Source organism: Rhinolophus sinicus, linkage group LG06 (assembly GCF_036562045.2).
Source record: "Rhinolophus sinicus isolate RSC01 linkage group LG06, ASM3656204v1, whole genome shotgun sequence".
Taxonomy (NCBI): domain Eukaryota; kingdom Metazoa; phylum Chordata; class Mammalia; order Chiroptera; family Rhinolophidae; genus Rhinolophus; species Rhinolophus sinicus.
The window spans coordinates 164,459,493-164,476,933 of record NC_133756.1 but is presented as its reverse complement, the minus strand read 5'-3'; the positions used below and the strand labels follow the sequence as shown (position 1 = coordinate 164,476,933).

The window sequence follows — 17,441 nt, the reverse complement described above, 5'->3', positions numbered from 1 at the left end:
TTATAAGTCAACTATTGTCATCCCAATAAATTTAACGAAAAACTATAAATGTACTGCTAAATTATTCTACGTTTTACTAAAACAATGTTTCGCATCAATACTTTTAGAAGTTTAAGGCACTTTAAAAATGCTCTGTAATTGTCATCATGGCACACCCTGGCCTATCCTGCCGTAGAAATGGGGGGTCTAGTCTCAGCCCAGTCTGATCCTCAGGCAGAAGACCCGAGGGACGGTGTGATCCTGGTGACAGGTATACCCAGGTCTGTGACAGCTCAGAATGGCTGCCGGGTGACTGTCATTGCACACACATATTCATGGAGCACAGGTTAGTGCTACACCATGTTCTAGGTGATGGGACATCACCGTGACTCTGAAACCAAGGAGGTAGTGGGGACAGAAAGACAGCCACCAACTCTCTCGGCCTCAGCGCCCGGAAGGGGCTTCGAGGAATGCGAGCCCCCCCAGCATTATACACGGGGCCCGATGAGAAGCTCAAGCCCCTGGAATTGACGACGTGCCAGCCCATCTCGGCCACACTGACCTGGGCCTGGCGGAGGAGCACACGTGCTTGTGTGCGAACTGACCTCCCCATTGGAAGCTGCGCACAGAATCCATTTAGATAAGCGTCAGTGCCATGTGGGAGTCAGGAAGTTCCCAATGGGATTGGAACTGGGCCCGAGCTCTGACCCAACCCACCCACGGTACCGCAGAGGTACACTCCCGTGCGAGAAAAAGAGTTGGTCTAGTCTGAGGTCTCGGCGTGTCTACCTAAGATGTTTTCAGCAACCAATGTGTTGACAATGTTCTGCAAACATACGTGGAGCCCCATTGTATGGAGGGCGGCCAAGAGTTTAAACACAGAGGCCTCCCGTCCCAGCTTGTTTCTCCACCTCACGAGCATCTTATGATGCTGTTCCACCAAATTGCCAGCATTTTCGTGTTCGCAAATCTCAATGTCATTGTCCTCAAGTCCGACAAACCTCATTAACATTTTCCAATTCCGTTCTGGTACTTTATGTCCAAATTCATAATAGATCCTATTGGTGCCTGAGAAAAAAGAGAAATGATAAAGAGACTGTTACAGCACCCGCTGAGCTGTTGCCACTTCCCTTGGAAGCTGGGCACCCAGGAGGCACTCCATGGCCCAGGGGGAGGGGGGCCCAGTGCCACCCCAGATGCCCTTGAAGAAGGGACGAGGCCCAGGGGCCAGGAGGTGCGATGGGCCATGACCTGGCAGGGCTCCCGACACGCCTGCTGCTCCATCATGGACCCCAGGAAGCTGGCAGGAGGGACCAAGGACCCCGGGTAGTCGGCAGCTTGGTGGGATGAAGTCTGCTGCGGGTGGCCCTGCCCTTCCTCTCCCACCACAGCCTGAGAGGCCACAGGTGGTCAGCACTGAGAAGGTGACGCCAGGGGCCATGTTTAGGAGCTGGGGCGAGAGCCATAATCTCTCGGAGCTTCAGATTGTCTTGTATTTAAATCTGTAAAGTGGGGTGGTGTCGCAGAGCTGGTCCAGAGCGTGAGATTATAGAAAGCACCTGAGGTGCAGCGTGGGCTCAGTAAGATCCCGTCCCACTAAAAACACAGCATCACAGCCAGCAGGGGGCGTGCTGACCCAGGGTTCCCCAAGAATTCCTACCACCACTCACACTGTTTCTTAAAACCATGATTGTGTTCTGAAATAAAAGCCACATTCAACTGTTGCGACCCCCACAAAACTTGTACTGGACAAACGCCTGTCTTCCCTAATGCCACTGCGGTGACTTTTGAGGCCACAGGAAAGTTCCCTAAGCTTTTGTAGGTAGCTGTTCCCCCTTCTCAGAAATAAAGACGTTAGACCTTGGCATTGACACCAAACAAGTGAGACTTATGCCTCAACAGTTGCTATGAATGAAGAATCCACGTGACTTACCATCGCAGGAAGTGTCCTTCAAATAATATTTATGTTCATATTCCTGGGGAGAGAAGAGAATAAAATCATTCCAGGAGAAATAGATGCGTCCTCAGAGGAATTGCACTGAGATAGAACCGCCGTCTGGGTTCCTGTGGGGGGGGGGGGGCGGGGGGGCAGGGGGTCCTCCAGGAACATGAGAAGTACCAGAAGGTGGCCGGCAGTCCGCCCACGGCGAAGTCGCCCCCTTAGCCCACAGGCAGCAGAGAGCTCAGCCCACCTGTGCTGCGGGTCATGCTCCCCTAGGACACTGCCTGGGGCTGGTGGGCAACACTGTTGTTGGCACGGCTGCCCGGCTGGGAGGGCGGGGGTCCTGGGCCTGGCTGCTCTGAGTATGGCTCCCTGACTCTTTCCCAGACCCAGGACCCACTCCTGACATCTGGGGGGGCAGGTCAAAGTTGCATGATGTCACCTGGGGGTGACCTGCTCTACCCTGGACAATACTAGGGAGAGGACACCTGTCCACAGAAGGCACTGGGACCTAAATGCAATTTCCGTGTCCCAGGCACCAGCCAGGCTGAACATGACCCCTTTTGAAGGAGCAGCTGCTGGAGACGCTCTAAATGCCCGGTTCTGCTGAAGATGAGGAGACCGTTGCTGTTAGTATGGAGCCACCTGCTGAGGGCACGAGGCTGGGGCGGGACCGCTGGGTCACACCCCAGCTCTGCCTCTTGACACGGCTGGCCCGGCATGTGACTCCCCTCTCTGTGCTGTGCCTGGTCAGCCCCAAGTAGGGTAAGAATGGGATACAGCACAGACTGAGGGAACCCCAGGGACCCCAGCACATCACCTGACCCCCCAGTTCCTCCGCTGACATGGGCAGGGGGTTCTAACTCCTGCACTTTACTTGCCTCAGACCCCTTGGAAAAATATGACACAAGTCACAGACCGTCTCTGAAATGATGTGTGAGGGCACACAACCCACAGAGCATAGTGTCCATGCCCGTCCCAGGGGACACAGGGCCAAGGACCTATGTCACGGGAGCCCCCTGACATTCTCCTGGGTACGCTAACCCTCGGCTCCTTACCTGTACCTGCCTTTAGGATCCAGAAACGGGGTCCTCGTCATTCCCCAAACACTGGCTCCATGTCCCTCTGGGAGGATGCACACACTGTCCCCTCTCCCTGAAGGGACACTTAGCGGCCGTCTTCTCATCTTGTCAAACCCTATTCACGTGTCACTGCCTTGGGACAGCCCCAGCCCACAGCCCCACAATGCAGGATGAGACAGTCACTCTCCTCCCTGCACGGTTGGATGGGGTGTCTTTTCCGCCCTGTAAGCCTGCCCTGCAGGTGTGTGTGCCCGCCTCCCTACACCCTACACCCCGTCTTCTCCAGTCGCCTCGCCTGGCACACAGGGGGAGTCTGGCCTCATGACCTAGGAGACCTCACGTGCTCGGGAGGCCACAGGATCCAGCAGCCATGGGCTGGGCCCTTTGGTGCAGCTCCTCCCAGCAGTGGGACCTGGATGAGGACCTCCTGAGCCTCGGTGCCCCCCGGGTCACACCCTTTGGACAACAGTGAGTGTTGGGGGCTGTTACAGGTTGGATTGTGTCCCCCATTCACGTGCTGAAGTCCTAACCCCAGCAGCTGTGAATGGACCATATTGGGACAGAGGGTCACTGCAGACAGTAAAGCTGAGACACTTGTTAGGGTGGGCCCTCATCCATGTCACTGTGTCCCATGAGTGGGGAACTGTGGACACACACTCGCATGCAGGGGAACACCGTGTGAACACAAAGGCAGAGACCACGGGATGCGTCTACGAGCCCAGGAGTCCCGAGTTCGCCAGGAAACCAGCACAAGCCAGGGGAGAGGCCGGACGAGACGCTCCCTCACAGACTCAGATGGAACCAGACGCACCGACACCTCGATCTTGGACTTCCAGCCTCCAGACAATAAATTCCTGATGTTTCAGCTGCCCAGGCTGTGGTGCTTTGTTGTACTCGCCCCAGGAAACTCATGAGAACTTACAAGAGCACGCATGTTAGCACTTAACGCGTAGCCCTGCACCCAGGACGTGCTCCGGACCTGGCTTCCTTGGCAGCCAGACCCACGCAGATGTGTCACTCACCTGCTGCAAACCACTGAGGGGTGCTGACGCCTCGGCCCGGGGCTGCGGCCCGCAGGCAGCGGGAGCTTGAGCTTGTAACGTCGGCGCTGGGGCTGGGGCTGGGGCAGTGTCACTTCCTCCGGCCACCAGCACCTGCAGCTCAATTCCGTCCTCGGGGTCCTCAAAGGTCGGCGGGGGGGTCCTGGCCCTGGGCGCTGAGGATGAACCCTCGTCCAATAGCGACGTGTTCACACCAATGGCTGGTGGGAGCCTCTCGGTGCCCATGGGGGGCAGTATCTCGTTGGGCAGGCTGGAGCTCCATGACTAAAGGACATTGGAATTACTTTTGGTGACAGGGTCCTGTAGCACAGCTCCCCCAGAGCCACTTTTGAGGAACGAAATGCCAAGCTGTCTGGAAGGTACGCTAGGGCTGTGCAATGTCCAAGAACAATACTCCAGGGGTCAGGTCCCAGCCCTGCCACTAACTCTCAGGGGATCGCAGGACAAGTCTATCATGGGTTGAATGGTGGCCCCCAAAAGATGTCTACACCTGACCTGTTACCTGTGAATAGGATGGTATTTGGAAATGGGGCCTTTACAGATGAGGTCATACTGATGAGAGTGACCCTGAGTCTAATGACTGGTGTCCTCATAAGGACAGAGATGCAGACACATGGGGAGGGGGCTGTGTGACAACAGAGGCAGAGTGATGCTTCTACAGCCAAAGACCCAAGGATGGCTGGCAAGACCAGAAGGGGTGAGGACAGGGACAGGACGGTCCCCCCCAAGGACCACGGAGCGAACCAATCCTGCTGACACTGCATTCTTGACGTATGGGCTCTGGAACTTGGAGACAGTAAGTTCCTATTGTTTTCAGCCCCTCACCCCCAGTGTGTGATCAATTCTTTCGGCAGCCCCAGGAAACCCGTACAAAGCCGACTGCCCCTCTGTGCCTCAGTTTCCACTCAGGGGTCTAGACCAGCAGAGTTTAAGTCTTCTCCCAGCACAGACGTTCTGGGGCTCTAGTAAGGGGATGCAGACACCACCCCACAAGCTGAGCTGTGCACGCAGGTGGGGGCCTGGGCTGCTGCCTCGCGCCCACCCTGGGGTGTCCCCACTGACATCCACTCCTGAAGCTACCACCGGGCAAATCCCATGGTGATACTTACATAGCTGCCTGGCGTACTCGACTTTTCTGAAAATCAAAAGGAAGAGAGAGAAGTGAAACAAAGTCATGCTATCGCTGTAGTGACGATTCGGCCAAGGATGGGCCCCATACACGACGGTGGTCCGGGAAGATTGCAACGGAGCTGAAATTTTCCTATTGCACAATGACATCGTACAGTCACAGGGCAACACATTCCCCACGTGTCTGTGGCCTCCCGGGCTGCCAGCCGCATAAACGCGCAGTGGGTACGATTACGTACAGCACATAGTGCCTGACAATGGTAACACACGACCACGTTCTGCATTATGTAGTTACTACCCTTTGTATCATTACGGTACAGCGCCCTCTTCTACTTATACAGACTTTGCTGCAAACTGCACGCCGTGTGGCCCGGCAGCAGCCTCACGCGTCTCGTGTTCACCGTGTCTCTGGACGGCATCATGTCTCTTGTGCTGGTTAATCCCGTGTTGTTCTGTGCAGTAATGTGCAGTGCAGGCGGGTGGCCCGGGAGCGCCAGGCTGTAGCGTGCAGCCCAGGGGTGCCATAGGCTGTCCCGCCTGGGTGTGTGTAAGCGCACTGTGACGCTGGCACACGACAGCCTCGCCTAATGATGCATTGCTCAAAACGTGTCCTGTCAGTAAGTGGCACGTGACTGTAACTGATATTAACTGGACAACAAGTTCCATGAGAGAAAGGAAAGGCATGGAATTCACAAGAAGGTATACTTACTTTTCAAGAAATTGACAACCTGCTGCGAAAGCGGCGCGCCTGGCAACACAGAGAGGTGAGATGACTCAGTGCCCTTCACCAGCACCCAGGGTCCGCCCCGCCCGCCCTCCCCGCCCGCTGGCCCAGCAGCACCAGTCACTCCCTACTCCTGGCCAAGGACACCCCAAATGCGCCATCTGCAATCAACCAGCCCTCCTGAGCCTGGAGCCCTGCGTCTGGTTGGGGAGCACGTGGCTGAAGGCCCCTACCCCCGAGCATCAGCTCAGGCCCAGCGAGGCCCCCTGGGTTAGAAAGTGAGTGTCCCATATTTTAAATGAAAACCCCCCATCAGGACCTCTTGCCCCAGGTCCCCTTTCCGGAGCTCCCAGTGGGGTCGGATCTAATTTTCTCTGGGATTGCTCGACCTCTAACTTACATTGTCTCCTACAGCAATAGATGCTGACAATCACGCAGACAATGCCGACAATGCCCACCACGACGAGCACCCACACAGGCACAGGGACGGACGAATCCATGTTTGCATTTCCTGGACGGAGGAAAGAGGTGGTGGAGCGGGGTAAGCACGCTTCCCTGGCCAAGGGCCCTGCTGCAGAAGCCAGCGCCTGCTCCCAGGACCGAGGGCGGCACCCCAATCGCCAAGCCCCAGAGCGCTCTCCTGCTGAGGGGGAACTGGACCCGCCTGGTGGGAGCCAGGAGGGCAGGCTCCTCCATCCCAGGTCTCAATAAGGACCGCGGCTCACAGGCTGTGTGTCCTGCTCTCAGAAGCAGAAGCAGGTCCCTCCCGCCCGAAGAGCAGGGAGAGGTCCAGTGTGAGTGGTCACAGCTGCAGGACTTACTCCTGGGCCAGCAGGAGGGAAAGCCTGGATGGTGGAAGGAGGGACAGGACGGCCTGAGTGACTGTGGAAGGCCCAGCATGGTGACCCAAGGAATGGGCCAGGGTCCACCCCGGGGAGATGTCTGTTGAGACCACTCAGGTGTCCTGGTCTCACCCTGGTGACAGCACAGCACCAGTAAGAGCCACAGACACTCAGACATGGGGGCGGGGCAGGTCCATCGGGACTGTGACAGCCCCATGAAGGACAGAGGGACCCCAGTGACTCTTTCACAGGATGCCACGGTTCCATTCTAATGCTTTCTTTATATTTAGGTGGAGCCCTTCCTAATTTGTTTGTTTCTTTTTTTTTTTTTTTGGTATTAAGTAACTATTTGAGTGTTTGTAGTGTTTGAATTAACTGTTTTTTAATGAAAATCAATACACTGACTCTGAATTGGAAACTGACACCCCAAAGTCCAAATCAGCCCTGACATCATCACTAAGAACAAATGGGGGACTGTTACCCCCGATGTCAAGGCCTGCCACCAGAGTGCGACAGGCCCAAGGACAGACGGACAGAAAGTCCCAGGCTTCCACAGGCGCTTGGTACATGACCAAGTGACACTGAGGGCAGGGGAAGGGACCGCCGTTTGCAAACACGACCGGGGTCATTTGTATGTGTGTATGGAAAACGACATACCAGGATCACAACCCCCGCCTCCCACGAGGAACCTGGCACGTCCTCACGGATTACATCGGGGAAGACGGAGGCAATGGGAAGAGTCTGAACTACAGGAGAAACCTGCCAGCGCCTGGGAGCCAGCCACTCAGCTCCCCACCTGCTGCGTGTGGAACGTGAGGAGGACGGCACCAGTGAGCGACCCGGTCAGCCCGGGAAGCTGAGCCTGACCCCACAGGACCCCAACTCAGGTGGCAAGGATGGGGAAGCCCAAGGAGTCCCCAAGGATTCTGTTTACTCAAGACTGGGGTCTCTGAGCTACGGCCCACAGGCTCCACCCAGCCCACCGACGAGTAGTGCAAATAAAGTTTTATTAGCACACAGCCAAGCACATCCGTTTGCTCTCTGCATCCGCTCTGTCACGACAGCAGCAGAGGTGAGTACTGACAACACAGACCATTCGGCCCGCAGAGCCTAAATCACTTGCCTTTGCAGAAAGGTTTGCTGACCCAGATTGAAGAGATGAGATCAGCTTCTTACCTGGCACTGGGTTCCTTTCTGCAGCACAGATGGCATCACTTGTGGCATTGCATGCATGAAGGGTGGCACCGTTACACCTGAGAGGAAAGAGAAGAAACCCTGAGGTTACTTCCCCTGCCCTGGCCCAGCCCCAGCTCCCCACGTGGGGGCTGACCCACCAGGCTCTGGGCATCTGTGCCAGGCACTTCCCAGGCTATCTACCCAAATCAGTTCAGTGCGAATAAAGCTCAGGAATTCTATCTCTCTGTCCCGCGATAAAACTGGGTGTGGCTGTGAGGACTGGACCTGCTGTGGCCGGATCTCTACCAAGAGGGAAGTCAGCCTGGAGATGAAGCCCAAGGAGAAGGAGACAGGCAAGCGACGTCTAGAGGTGCTGGAGCCCTGATCAAACCTGACCTGACGACAGCCCTCACTTTGCACTTGTCAGATACACGAGCACCAGTCAAACATGGTCTGGTTGTAATTAAGAATCTACGATGTGCCCACAAAAGTGAGCTATTCTTTAAGTGGCTTTACCACTACAATGTCCCCCCCTAACCCATGTCCACCCAGAACCTCAGAATTAAATCTTATTTGGAAACAGGGCCTTTGTAGATGTAATTGCATTAGAATGAGGTCCTACCAGAGCAGGCGGCCTGAATGACCACCGTCCTTACAAGAGGGACATCTGTACGCAGATAGAGAGGCCATGTGCAGACACAGAGACAGGCACACAGGAGAAGACGCCGGGCGTGGAGACAGAAGCAGAGGTTGGAGCGATGCGTCTACAAGCCAAGGGGCGCCCCAAGGAGTGCCGGCCACACCCAAAGCGGGAAGAGGCCAGAAGCGTCCTCCCCAGGGACTTCGGGGGAGGGGGCGTGGCCCTGCCGACACCTTCATTTAGGACTTCTGGTCTCTACAACTGTGAAAGAACACATTTCTGTGGTTTCTGAAAGCCATCCAGCTGTGGTGTTGTCACAGCAGCCCCAGGACACTCAACAGCGATAGTGGTCACTCAGAGCTGTCACAGGGCACAGCACTCTATTCTCTCTGCCTAGGGCTCCTCCTTCTGGAACATTCCATGGCCCCTCCGTCCCTCCCCCATCAGGCCTCTGCCTGAGAGTCCTGTCTAAACAGTCCTCGCGCTGAGCCCCTCAGGGATTTGTCACTGTGTGTGTGTTTCCAGCACCGCTGGGGCTTGAGGCATGCATCCCACCCACGGCCACAGCGGGCTCACAGGCATTGAATGAATGGATCCATGGTCCAGGGGTCACTGAGGCTGGCCTCCAGGTGGAAACATCCAGGTGGTTTGTCTGCTTTAACCTTTAGGACCCCTCTGCGCGGCAGGTGCTACCATGAGCCCCATTTTATAGATGGGGAGACTGAGGGGCCAGGAGGGGTCGGTCCACAAGTGACCGAAAGCAAACAAACCGTGAATGGAGGTGTGGGGACCCAGCCCAAGCCTGTCTGGTGTGCCCATACCCCCGAGGCTGGCACCTGGTACAGCGGTAGCACTGCTCCATGCAGTCCACTGAGTCACAGTAATAGATCCCCGGCATGCACTGGCACTGCCGGTCCCTGGTCGGGTGGCATGAGGTCACCTCCTTCTGATCTGTTAAAGAGGAAAGGCTGAGGGTCAGTCACTGGGGGACAGGCTCTGTCCCCACCCACACTGGACCAATCCAGCTGCATCGTGTCTGTTCTCACCCTCCCTGCCAACACTTAGGGACGACCAGGTAGCCGCCAGGCCTTATTTGCTGCACTGGGCTGTCCATGCACAGGCTGCTGGGTGACCCCCAAACCTGTGGCGTCTGTGGGGGTGCCAGAGGGTGCCCTTACAACATGAGCATGGGGGACAGAGCCCAATCCTCAGAAACACCCCCAATCATTCCATCTTGTTTGTCCCAGAAAGGAAGGACACCACCACCCTGTGTTCCGGCTGTGACACAGCAGACAGAGGACAGGGACCGCAGAGCAGCCCTCACACCCCCAGCCCTGCAGTCACACTGACGACCGCCCTTCTGGAAGCCCTCTGGGCGTGCTTACGTACTCCTCACACACAGCCACAGGTCAGAACTCCCCAGCCTGCCCATTGCCTCAAACGTTAGGGTGCACTCAAGTCTGAAAAATGCCTTCACGCATCTGCCCGTTCCCCTTCTACCAATTGGAAGAGCCATAAACTGAACGTGAGAGATAAATGAAAACGGGGTCACACCCCAGACCACCAGCCACCCCCGAAGTTACATTCTTAAGAACACTTTGCTGCTGAAACACAGAAAGTGGGATGCATGTTAGTATAAATATTCTTGTGCTCAGCTACTCTGAAATCCTGATAACGTGCAGACTGATTCTTTAACCATATACACGTATCATCATGGGAAAACACACTCTGGGTGGTGGCTGCTTTGGCAGCTTTGTCACCAAGTTCATCTGTATTAACTGCCTGTGGGACGGATGCCACGAGCCAGGTCGAAGGGGGCGTGTGCTCTGAAAACCAAAGGGCCCACCGTGCCCACCCGCAGTCCACTTACCCTCCCGGCACTGGGTACACGGCAGGCAGTAGGCCTCCCTGTTGGGATGGGCCATGAAGGTGCCAGAGTCACACTCGTGGCACTGCGTACGGTGGGTCTTGTCACAGTCTTTTGTCACGTACTGGCCTGTGAGGGAGACACAGAGGGGAGGCGTATGCTCTGGGCAGCCATCTGAGCGCAGACCCCACCTGGTCCCGAGGCCTCTGCTCCAGGAGCAACCACAGCACCTGGTGGCCAGGCTCCTGGAGAGAGCCGACCCTCACCTCCTATCTCCTTGGAACGTTCTGGACTGACACCCCACTGCATGTGTCCCAGGAACCACAGAAGTAAATCACCCCCCACCCCGGGCTTTCACCGTTATCCTGCAGCTCGTGTAAATGGATGGAGCCCGTCCGGGAGCCAGAGGCCTGTGCGTCCAGACCACCCCACCCCCACCCCAGCCCGTGACCACCTGGCAGGCTCAGCGGCTTCCAGACCAATTTAAGGGGATATCAGAGGTCCAGGAACACAGGCATCTGACCCACTCGCGAGGAGCCCTTGGGCCCGGTGCTCACCTCGTGTGAGACTGTATCTGAGCCCAGTCGCACCCTCCCAGGGGAAAGGCCATCACAACGCGCACCTGGTACATATGCCAGGAGGTCACAGGTGTCACGCCTGACCAAGTGTGTCCCATTCGTTCCTAAGTGTGGTGTGTGCAGGTGTGCGTGTGCACGTGTGTGAATGCAGGTGTGTGTGCTGGGGCATGTGGACAGGGTACGGGGCTGAGTGGTCCCGCTGTGATGTTTGGGCCCTGAGACAGACTCCCTGTGAAGACACAGGTTCATGGACAGGAGGAGGTGAGTGTGGGCGGGGGGTACAGATGGTGACGGGTGCAGGTGTGTGACTGGGACCTGCAAAGAGGAGACCCCTGAAGTCATTGAGAGTGTGCACAGCTGCCTGTGTGAGTAGATGGGGGTGCAGGCGTGGGGCAGACGGCCTCCGACCAGGCTCCCCAGAAAGACTCCTGACAGGAAGGTAGGAGGGGGCATCCAGCCTGTGCATACACCCCCATTTCTGTCCTCCGAGCCCTGCTGAAGGCACCTCGCCCACTTTCAAACAAGCACACAAACCCCTCTGTTCACAGGAGCGCCCCACTAGGCGGGTGCAGACGTGGGGGCAGGGGGAGACTGCCAAGGCGAGGCCCAGCCAGGGCAGCCTGCAGTTCTGCTCCAAGCCGCCTATGCCCCCCAGGTCAGGCCTGCCCCACGGCTCTGGAAGGCATCCCGAGACTCACCCGCCTTGCACAGGTGACAGCACAGGCCGAGGCTCTTTAACTCGTACTTGTCAGGGTCACACGGGGGCACACTGGTCGCGATGGTCACCTTCCATCAGAAAGAGAGACTGGCTTTACCGAGAGGCCTCTGCTCCTAATGGACGTACATGTTCTCGATGGACACGTGTGAGCAGAGGCGGGCACTGCTTCCCTGCTGGGTGGGCCCCCAAGGGAGCAGACTCTCGGAACTTGGTCAGAAGGAGGTCCTGTGTGGTCGGGACCCTTTGCAACTCAGCATTTGGTTTTCTTCTAGAACATCGGTCAGGGTTCCACCAGCTGCGTGTTCACATCTTTCCCTGCCCCGCGTCCGAGGCTGAATTCTCTTTTATCTGGTGGTAAGATGCCACCCCTGCCCTGACCCGACTGACGCCATGCCTGGCACCTACTTTCTGCCCTTTCATTTCCCTCCTGGGTTCCTGTGTGAGTCCCGTGTTACCGCCGTTTAGGCACAGCTCAGGGCTGAGTTTTCTTTCCAAAGCAACCTGAGTGCAAGTTCATGAATGAGCTGACCCTATTGCTATGTCCTGGGTTATTCCCCTATTTAGAGTCACGTCTGCTGTCTTACTTGGTGGTTTTCATGTGGTACTTTCTCTGTGATCTTTTTCCCTCCTATTCCGCCTGTTACTTTCCTTGGTCGCTGGGTCCCCCAGATCCTTTCATTTCCTTCACAGCCAAACTGAAGAGATTCTATTTTTAGTTTTTACCGGTTTATGTTGCACTGATTAAGTCGGGGGAAAATACAGCAAAAAGTAACCGAAAAAGGCATTTAGATGGGTTTCAAAAAGAAAACTCAGTTTGCAAGCACCACAGTAGTAACTGCTTCAGGCAAGAACCAACGTTAGTAACTGAAAGTCTGAGGAAAGACAGTATTTACACAGTATCACAGCAAGTCCCACAAGACATCTGGTAATTACAGGGGGACAAATAGTCACTTTTCGGTGAAGTAACCGGGCACACACCACCTGAACTAAATCACCAAAGGCGACACCACCAGATATGGGTCCTGGGCCCCCTGAGATGGTACCGTAACGATGACACATCACCTCTGAGGTGTATTTGCCCAAAGTGCCTAACTGGGATTTATTTACAGGAAACCATCAGACAAACCCAAATGCAGAAACGTTCCTTTACACTATTTTTTTTCTTTACACCTGCGCGCAGGAACGCGTTAGGCACCTGGAGGAAGCAGGAGAGAGGCGGCGGCCGAGCGTGGGGGGACGCGTCCCACGGCCCCCGCCTCGACGCCGGCCCCGCGTTCGCAGCTCGCCCGCGGGAGGCGGAACCTCAGCGCTGCCGGGCGGGGGACGGGCGATTCCCGCCGAAAGCCGCCGGCGCCGAGCCCCCCCCCACGTCGCCGCCTGCGCCCGCCCGCCCTCCCGCACCCGAGGCGCTCCCCCGTCCCGCCACCAGGCCCCCGCACCCGCAGACCTGGGCCCCTCGCCGCCGAGAAGCGAGGGGCTGCGACGGGGAACGCGGGGGACGCAACGGGGGTCGGAAGGGGAGGGAGGACCCCGGAACGGACGGGGGTGACAGCGGCCGGAGGGCGTAGCGGGGGCGGGTGGCGGCGTTGGCGCAGAAGCGGAGAAGCGGAGCGACCGGCGAGGCCGCCCGGGGGGGGGGGGGGGCCGCAGGAGGCCCGAGCCGCGGCGCACGACCCCGGGGGACCTGACCCCGGGGGAGCGCCACCGCAACGTCCCGAGACGCGCCGAAGTGCCCCTCGCGAACGAGGGGAGTCGACCGGCGACGAGGACGGGGACGATCACGAAAGGGGTTCAACGGGTTACGCGCGCCTGCCCGCGCAGGGTAGGCACACGCTGAGCCAGTCAGTGTTGCGCGTGCAGCCCCGGACAGCTAAGGGCATCACAGACCTGTTATTGCTCAATCTCGGGTGGCTGAACGCCACTTGTCCCTCCACGAAGCTGGGGGACGCCGACCACTCGGGGGTCGCGTAACTAGTTAGCATGCCAGAGTCTCCTTCGTTTTCGGAATTAACCAGACAAATCGCTCCACCAAATAAGAACGGCCATGCACTCCATTAAACTATAGGCTGGGACTTCAACAGTGTTGCGGTTGTAGGAGACATCGAGGACCCGGCCCCCCCACTCCCACCCCCCCCACCGCCACCCTCCCCCACACCGCGGACTCCTGCGCATGCCCAGCTGACGCCCAGCGCCCGAGGACCCGGCCTACTAGCCTCTCCGCGGTGTCCCGAGCCGCCCTCGGCCGGAAGAATGGGGGTGGCAGGGCGGTCAGGGCGCGCCTGGGATCCGAGATCCCCGGACAGTTCCCTTAGGCTACGCCCGGAGGGGGCTCATCCCGGGCCTGCCCAGGTCGCGCCCAGCCTCCCCGTACCCGGCCTCCCGGCGCCGCTCTGCGGCGACACCCTACTCACCGAGGCCGCGAGCAGCAGGAGCAGTCCCCGCACCGACATAGTTGGTTGACGCGAATGAATGGCGGTGACAAGAAATCCCAACCAGCTGTGAGCTCCGGAAATCTAGCGGACTCCACCTACGGTGCCCAAAGCCCCACCCCTACTGGAGGAGTGGCCTTTGCGGACATGCGCAGGAGGCTGTGGGGTGGGGTGGGGTGGGGTGGAGTGGGGGTGGGGGTGGGGGGTGGGGTGGGGGTGGGGGGTGGGGTGGGGGTGGGGTGGGGTGGGGGTGGGGCAGCGCGCGGGGGGGCGTGGGCTCCACTCTGGGCTGTTGTGGGGTGCTCCTGAGTGATCTGATCTGCAGGACCGCCCAGGCCCAGGGGCCAGGTGGGCGGTGCCTCTGATCCCTTGAATTCCTGAAAGTGATGTGTAATTAGTCATGTGAAAGAAATTGTCCTATAGTCAAAGGTGACCGGGTGGCCCAGGAGGCACCCACCTGTATTAATTTGCTAGCGGGGCCTTAACAAAGGACCAGGGACCCTGCGGTTTAAACAACAGAACCTGTCCCTCCCAGGTCTGGAGGCTGCAAGCCTGAGATGAAGGTGTCACCAGGCTGGGTTCCTTCCCAGGGTGAGGGAGAGGCTGCTCCAGGCCTCCCCCAGGTGGTGGCCGGCAAACCTTGGCTTTCCTTGGCTTGTGGAAGCATCAGCCCATCTCTGCCTCTTCTTCACCTGGTCTTCTCCCCGTCTGTGCTAAATTTCCCTTTTTGTAAGGACACCAGTCACACTGGGTTACAGACCACAGGTCCTCCATGACCTCATATTAACTAATGACATCTGCAAATATGATAATTAGATCCTATTTCCAAATCAGACCACATTCTGAGGGCCTGGGGGTTAGGACCTCAACATATGATGTGGGAGGGGAAGGGGGGACACAAGTCCTTCTGTAACACGAGGTGTCTGACCGCAGTCATCTAATGACAGCACGGGTGGAAGACCAGAATGAATGAACCTGGAAGGAGCATTTGTCCTCAGTGAAGCATGTGCTATCCTCACCTCCTGCCACGTGCTCATCTAAGCACCCTGCACGTGTCCAGTCCTCCACACCACTGGGTACCACACTGAGTGCCGCTGGCTAAACCATCGAGTAACTAACGCGTGAAGTCTCGGTGTAAAGTACACAATTGTGCCAGGGCCTGGCAATGGGAGAGGAGGCAGGACAGGCAGACTAAGGAAGGCACGTGGGAGCAGGGCGGCCTGGTGTCGGCTCGGCTGGAGCTGAGTGGAAGCCCTGCTCCTTCTAGAGCACAGCCCCATTGCCTGGGCGGGAGGCAGTGTTTTCACCAGGACGTCTTTGATTGAGCTGGTCCCCCAAGGAAGAAATCAAGGGGGGCCTCGTAGGCCCTGCCATGGCAAAGCTGCTTCTCATTCCACTCGAGACCCAAAAGAACCGAGAGCAGGGTGTCGAGGAGCCATCTCTACCCCCATGTTCATAGCAGCATCATTCACAGCAGCCAGAAGGTGGACACAACTCAGGTGTCCATGGAGGACGAGTCAGTGCTTGTCACATATGCTCTCTGAGCCTCCATGACCACAGGGTGACAGTACAGGGTGACCCCACAGTGTGGCTGATGGCAGCCACCTCTCTCGGCTTCTCCCTGCAGGATTCATCACGTCTCCCACTGCTGTTCCACAAGGGAGCGTCTCTTCTTCCAGCCTTAATAAGCATAGAAGTACTGCTCCCACCTGCGTGCACAGAAAGGCCAAACATCGGCCAGAATAGAGATGCAAGAAGCAAAAGTAAAAGTAAAAGGCATCGAACTGGAAGGGAAGAAGTAAAACGATCTCTGTTCGTCATCTTTTATGCAGAAAACCCTAAAAAGACTCCACAAAGCTAACACACAAGCACAGCAACTGCCTGTTAGAACTAATGAAGGAACTCAGATCGGAAGCCTGATCGCAATGCAGCCCTTAGCTGACCCACCCACACCTAGGCAGCGTCCCCATCGCAGGCCAGCACACCCAGGAATGAAGCCCCAAACACAGCCCATGTGGGACTCGGGGAGCGTGAGCTCCCATCCTAGGTAGGTGGCTCTGGAGGTGGCTGTGGGGACCGCACAGGGTGTAAGCAGCAGTCACTGGAAGGGACTCCCCCAGGACCACTGTGTGCCGCCTGACTGCGCCCCTCTGCATGTCACCGCCTTGAATGAATCAAACACAACTTTAAGGACTGAAATCATTTGCTCATCCTGAGAAATCCCTGCCCCTCCTAACGACCCTAAGATCGTCAAGGTCCCCCAGGAGGGCATGCCAAGGCTGGGCAGGTTCAAGGGATCTCGGCCGAGGTAACGGAAAGTTCCAGATATGACTCAGTGCAGGGCTGCAGGACATTGACCAGTGCTGGGACAAGTGGGATTCTCAGAAAAAGGGGAAATGTAGACCAGCTTCAGACAAGTGGGGGGATAGGGGTGTGGGTGGGGAAGAGAACAGGCCTGTGGCCAGCTTTGGACAGAATGACAGAATGATTAAGCATGAAGACCAGCTTTCAAAGTCATAGATCAGAATGTTTCTGAGCTTCTCACTTCCTGGCACTGAAATCCGGGCCTTCTGGCACTGAAGCGAACTCGTGTGTGTGTGTGTATGTGTGTGTGATTTTCAATTTCAGTGTCTGTCTTAATGCTCTTTACATAGAGGCAAAATTCAAGTTCGAACTGAATTTTCAGATTTAACAAAAGAATTTTCCCAACTCTGGAAAAAAAACACACCACCTCTACAAAGAAAGTCTTTAAAATGTAACGTCATTACCATCCAGTAGAGGAATTTGGATTCTCTTGGTGTTGACATTTTCTGGCAAGTCTTGGTCAGAAAAGGTGTTGACACATTGGGTTAGAGACTCTTAAAAAAAAAAAATCCTATATGTATAGTTTAAATCAATAAAAACGATCAATCAAAAATGAAAACATAGACGAGTATCCACATGGGAACTTGTACCCCATGTTCACAGAGCACTACGCACAATAGTAAAAAAGTGGAAACCGAATGTCCATCGACTGCTAAATGGAGAAATAAAGTGGGGTCTGTGTACACAATCGGTCCAATAGAAGGGGTGGGGCACTGACACACTACGACACGGACGAAACTCGAAAACATTGTTCTGAGTGAAAGAAGCCAGACACAAGAGGCCATCTGCCATGTGACTCCATTCACGTGAAATGTCCGGAACAGGCACAGCCACAGAGACAGGAAGTAGGTTGGTGTTTTCCAGGACCTGAGGTGGGCTCAGGTGAGGGGACAGGATTGGCGGAGCGGGGA

The 17,441-nt window shown here is 56.6% G+C and overlaps 1 protein-coding gene across 3 annotated transcripts; it reads right to left on the bottom strand.

The window, feature by feature from the left end:
• Nucleotides 1–451: 451 nt before the first annotated feature.
• Nucleotides 452–14,289, bottom strand: LOC109460373 (tumor necrosis factor receptor superfamily member 1A). Of its 3 annotated transcripts, none has more exons than XM_074336903.1 (12): nt 14,149–14,289; nt 11,718–11,805; nt 10,445–10,570; nt 9,411–9,525; nt 8,557–8,601; nt 7,935–8,011; nt 6,317–6,427; nt 5,902–5,940; nt 5,174–5,199; nt 4,026–4,328; nt 1,913–1,955; nt 452–1,047 (listed from the first exon to the last, which is right to left on the bottom strand). In XM_074336903.1, the coding sequence occupies exons 1-12, from the start codon at nt 14,185–14,187 to the stop codon at nt 743–745; spliced, it is 1,317 nt and encodes a 438-aa protein (XP_074193004.1). In that variant the 5' UTR covers nt 14,188–14,289; the 3' UTR covers nt 452–742. The 3 variants fall into 3 exon arrangements, with proteins under 3 accessions (XP_074193004.1, XP_074193005.1, XP_074193006.1); XM_074336905.1 differs by lacking the exon at nt 14,149–14,289 and adding an exon at nt 13,625–13,750 and having other exon boundaries at nt 597–1,047; XM_074336904.1 differs by lacking the exon at nt 8,557–8,601.
• Nucleotides 14,290–17,441: the final 3,152 nt, after the last annotated feature.